This window comes from Carya illinoinensis, chromosome 11 (genome assembly GCF_018687715.1).
Source record: "Carya illinoinensis cultivar Pawnee chromosome 11, C.illinoinensisPawnee_v1, whole genome shotgun sequence".
In the NCBI taxonomy this organism is placed as follows: Eukaryota; Viridiplantae; Streptophyta; class Magnoliopsida; order Fagales; family Juglandaceae; genus Carya; species Carya illinoinensis.
The window spans coordinates 37,034,762-37,040,240 of record NC_056762.1 but is presented as its reverse complement, the minus strand read 5'-3'; the positions used below and the strand labels follow the sequence as shown (position 1 = coordinate 37,040,240).

The 5,479-nt window shown below is 33.8% G+C and overlaps 1 protein-coding gene across 1 annotated transcript; it reads right to left on the bottom strand.

The window, feature by feature from the left end:
* Positions 1-894: 894 nt before the first annotated feature.
* Positions 895-1,612, bottom strand: LOC122282456 (protein arginine N-methyltransferase 1.5-like). The gene is made up of 4 exons (XM_043094406.1): positions 1,526-1,612; positions 1,258-1,326; positions 1,099-1,152; positions 895-978 (listed from the first exon to the last, which is right to left on the bottom strand). The coding sequence occupies exons 1-4, from the start codon at positions 1,598-1,600 to the stop codon at positions 895-897; spliced, it is 282 nt and encodes a 93-aa protein (XP_042950340.1). The 5' UTR covers positions 1,601-1,612.
* Positions 1,613-5,479: the final 3,867 nt, after the last annotated feature.

Below are 5,479 nucleotides of genomic sequence, written 5' to 3'. Positions count from 1 at the left end.
CAGCTTTGAAGCCATCACCGGTTGAATGAAACTTGTGTACCTGAAAAGGGCCTATTATAATTTCATAAAAGAAGCATCTGTTCATTAAAATAAAAACATTGCAACAACAAAAATTTGTCTTACCAGCTGTATGGCATAAGTTTATCTATCATCATTCGCACATCAACCATTAAGCAAAGCAAGCACATAGCCCATTCAGATTTTCCTCGGGACAATAAATTCATAAAATAACACACTCATATATTTCTTCATAAGTATGAAAATACTATACTTTAGAGAATATACTTATGAAGATGGTATTGAAATCCCGTCATCCTTTAAAAACCTCTGGGCTCCATCCAGGCACTCAGGAGAAAGCTCATTGTCACCAAAAGAACCTAGGAGTTCACTAACCTAAGAACCAACAAAAGGCAAAGAAAAATAAGCAGGCATCAAAGGAAATAAAAAATAGATTCAAGGTAATATGCCCTTACCAAAATGTCAGCTTTCTCAGAAGCATCCCAGTGACGCATATCGCTAGAAATTATGGTAACAGTGTCTTCCCAGCCCTCTAGTTTGACTAAGCTCTGTTCCACGAAATATAAGATTGCTAGTAAAAAGGGCACCAAGGCATACAGAACGATGCACTCGACCAATACACTAAAAAATGTCGAGCGAAAGCAATTTTCAAAAGATAACTTTAGAAAAAGAAACTGCAATATCCTACATAATCAATATTCATGTATGTGAATATAAGCCCACCTCGTAATTAAATGATTAAACTAACTCAAGAATAACAAAGCATTAGTCTAGATGACTTCAGCAGTTTATAAACCAATATGATAATTGTTCACACATTCCCAGCATGTTATCTACATTGCGGCAAAGTAGCAAAGCTTGCAATACAAAATATAATTAACTCACATGTAGTGTATCAATTGCATTTGGATTTTTCTCCACAGCATAAATTTTAAGCTTGCGGTCAGTTTCTTCAGCAGCCTATGTATGAAGAGGAAAAAAAATAGAATACAACATGAAAAAAGAGATCTCACCATGTAGCATGCAGTCTAAAGACGTGACATAGCCACAATTGAATAAGCGGAAGTTATATGAATGTACCTGCAATGATGCCCTGACAAGAGGTCCTCGCCCTGCTCCTACAACCATCAATACCTAGGAATACAAGGAAAAAAATGATGCAATGGATGCCAGATACCAACTGCATTATATTTGTTTATTAAAATCAATGAAATCATGAAAAGATGGTGGGTTGCTTACAATGGTTAGTGTTGATGCTTTTTCTTCAGGAACTCTATCTTGCAAAGCTTTACAAATTGCCCTTTGGTACTACAAGTAGTAAGCGCACAGCGTATTAATTCAAACAAAAATATCACTAGTTTCCACTGTCATAATCATGGCATACTGCCTTTTAATAATAACCATAATCTGTCCACTTACTACTGACATGAAATATTGCCTAACAGGACTGCCAACAATAGCAACATTTAAAGATAAACTTGTCGAAAATAGAACTCACAAAATATACCTGAATGTATTTCACTACATCTTTCTCAAATGTCTCGTAGGTTTGAGCCTCAAGGTTATCCATGAGAGGCTGCATATAAATAACAGAAAATTATTTTTATTTTTATTGTCAGATTTCAGTTGAAGAGATCATATTTCCATTAAATGAAAAACCAGAAAAATAAACTGAGAAAGAGATTTTCCCAAAATTTCAGGGGGAGGCAACTTAGAGAAAAATCCTAAATAACAATAGCGAGGGTTTGGGTTAGAAACTAGCGAGGGTTAGAAACTAATTTGTTTCAAAAACAGAGAACTATGGTTTGGGTTAGAAACTAGCGAGGGTTATAGAGAGTGAGAAAGAGATTAATGGAACCTAGAAGTTCTAAAGACAAACTCACCGGCGAGAAGACGATGAGAAGACGGCGACGCTGGCTCCTGAATGGAAACCCTCCTGTAGAACCCGAGTGCGAGAGCGAGAGAGAGACAAAGACAGGGACAGAGAGCAAGAAAGAGAGGGAAAATTTCGAGCGTGGGAAAATAATAAGAGGAGGGAGGGAATTAATTCTGCAGAAGTTATTAAGGCGACTTAAAAAGTCGCCGTAACAAGTAAAAACATGTCGCTGTAACAAATACATATAATGGCGAAAATGTTATTAAGTCGACCTTGGAATGGCTGACAGGCTTATTTGCGGCCAGATTATTTCTGGCACACTGAACTCGCCGTAAATAATGATTTTTAGCGGCTATTTTTTTAAGTTGACACAAACATTTTCTTGAAATTGAAAAAATGGCTATTTGCGACCAAAATTGTACCGCCGGAAATAAATTTAGCCGCAAATACTAATTTTTCTTGTAGTGACATCCAGACTTAACCTAGCTAATTGACTATGATTAAGATGACCACGATCGGGGAGTTGATCATGACATGAGCGCGCATTATTATATCATGTATATATATTTCCAACGGTTTGGTGGCTACAATAAAGTTGACCTCGGGCTTTTTGTTTTTCGCCTAAACAATTACTTCATAATAATTATTTGGGTAAAACCAAAACAAATAGTAGATAAAAGAATGAGAGAAAGTTAGGCTGGCTTTAAATTAATGAATCTGATGGCGCATGCTTCACTCATGGGAAATATTAGTTGGTACGTACGTACGTCTCCCAAAAACATTACATAATTTAACTTATAAGATTGAGGGGAGAAAAATTAGGAATTTTGAAAAAATAAAAAGATAGGGAAAAATTAAGAAGCTCATGACCAACCTAGCTATCTAGATTTTATTTGAATCATCAGTATCGATACACAAGATTTGGGAGACGAGATGGCCGCTGGATTAATACTCATGACAAATTTAATTTGGTAAATATTGTAAGTTTAATTTATAAATTAAAGCCGATCAATCGATGGATGTAGCCTTTCAGCTTCTTAATTTCTTTTTTATCTCTCTCTTTTTAGCCTAGCTTGTTATACATGATTAATAAGATCAGCCTAGAGGATCAAAGAATATTTGATATTGTTAATCGATCAGACAGATGTTATAAGCATGGAATATGAAGGGGCCGGATATATATTTGGTACCCACTTCCTAACAGGCCCATCAAGTGTAACGAAAGCCTAACAGCTGAGTGCAGGCCGAAGATGGGTACGCTTATGATATAAATATATATATATATATATATATATAGTGGATAGTAGAAGACACCTCCGACTAATTAGAAAAGTGATAATTCTAATTAATATAAAGAGTTTTCAAGATATAAGTTGAAAGTTTATTTTCATCATCATCACGACGTCTCTATAAATAATATTTAAAAGTAACCTATTTATTCATTCATATACTTATATTGAGATTATTTCTTTAATTTCGGCATCAGATTTCCACTGGGCACTCCGTTCGGCCCTCTTATTTCATTAAAGGCATTTGTACGGTTGACGGTATGAAACACGTCCTAAAGGTAAACTATTTATTTATTCACACACTCATATTGAGATTACTTCTTTAACTTAGGCCCGCATTGGAATTCTAGTGGGCATCCCGTGCGACCCTCTTATTTCGTTACAAGTATCCGTGTAGTTGACGGTATGAAACACATTCTTAACCATATATATATATATAGTATTTATATTTAGGCTAGGTGATATAAGCTAGCTAGCGGTTTGGTGTGGTTTTAATCTATATAGGAGTAGGTTAATTATTGGTAGCGCTTAAATATTTATATTAGTGTTTTAATAGTAGGTGAATTTTGTTTTTGAGCTCCTTAATTCTCATAATTAATTACACTAATTAATGTAAAATTTAACACAAAAAATTACAAAGTATTAATATAATTATAAAAATTGTTACTAATTATATAGTGATTAAGGCTGATCAGCTAGCTGATTGGGCGTTGAGTCTGTTAACATATTTAACATTAATGAGAAGGAATCTAGAGTTTGTTGACTCATGTCTTTGAACAAATGCATAATCAAATATCCAGCAATAATTAGATCTATGCATATTAATGAATTCGTCGATCCAGATATGAATAATCCAGCAAAAGTAATAACAGAAGTGATCGATACAGTTACAAATTTTTTTTATAAAAATAAAGTCACAAATTGACGTAATTTTATGTAATATTTAATTTAGATCTAATTTATAATAAAAATAATTTTATAATCGAACGTATCACATTAAGTCATGTTATTATGGCTGATGTATTTTTCAATAAGTATAATATCGCCAAAATAAATATTATATACATATTAAGCTTATTAAATAATAACAGGGGCTAGGAAAGAAACATGCATGATATTTAAGTAACCATGCATCACGACACAGTACTAGATCATAAGATCGATGACATGATAAAGAATAATTAATACGAGAATTGATTATCCTGCATGTGCTGTTATTGTTGCTACACACAGTTTTGTGTGCATGGTGTGTGCATGGTGTGAATATAATGAGTAGAATTTTTATTATATATAAATATATATTTATATATAGGAGTTAGGCTAGCGCTGGTATATATATAATAGCTAGCTGTAATTATCATAATAATACATTTTATACGATTAATCTCTTCATCAGATCACGGACCTTTTCAATGTGATCATTATGCTCGAGATTTTGGCTCTGGATCGAGACTAGTAGGCGTACGTACGTACGGATCAGAGTGTGACCTTGTAACCCTGCATTTTGAGGTGATCTAGTTCTAATTATTAGTGCTTTTGCTGGTGGTTGGGTTACTTATCTAGTCATTATTCATCTCAAAGATGATGTTTAATTTCCTGAGTCGCAAAAGTCGCGGTAAAAATTAGTGATTTATTTTCGCCACATAAATTCTCGTCACAATAGTCGTTTTATATATGTTGTAGTCGATCGTAATTGGTCATGAGGTTCTTTGGAGGATTGAGGCTCGAAATTAAGTGAAAAATGCATGCACAGTACTCAAGACTAGTACTACTCCACCAGGTCGAACATGGAAATGATCTTGGCGCGCGCCCGTATATATACTTATATGTAGTCTCTCTCTCTCTCTCTCTCTCTCTCTCTCTCTCTCTCTCTCTCTCTCTCTCTCTCTCTCTCTCTCTCTCTCTCTCTCTCTCTCTCTCTCTATATATATATATATGTGGGTACCCAATTAATTAAGGAAAATGTGATCATATACTTTATATGTAGTTTCGTTCATGAACGCAAAATAATGAAGCCTTGTAGTTAATAATTAGGAGCTTTTATATAAATTGCATTGCCAGTTCTGGCCGAAATTCAAAGAATTATGACATCGGTATATATAGTTTAATTTCTAGCCTTCCCTTCTATATATAACTCTACAAACCAAACATCACATTAATTAGTCAAAAATTCTATTGCAATGCAAGTCTATATAAGAAAATAATTAAGAGGAAAATGATCATTGCCAAGTCAATATATATATATATAGATATTTATATATATATATATATATATATATATATATATCTATGCGCG

What these genes read in the sequence shown, in the direction of transcription:
- LOC122282456 (XM_043094406.1), bottom strand. Translation starts at nt 1,600, where the DNA reads ATGCAGCCTCTCATGGATAACCTTGAGGCTCAAACCTACGAGACATTT. An exon ending in AAGCATCAACACTAACCATT is followed by an intron (nt 1,153 to 1,257) that starts GTAAGCAACCCA and finishes TTGTATTCCTAG; the next exon opens with GTATTGATGGTTGTAGGAGC. An exon ending in TTGTCAGGGCATCATTGCAG is followed by an intron (nt 979 to 1,098) that starts GTACATTCATAT and finishes CTTCATACATAG; the next exon opens with GCTGCTGAAGAAACTGACCG.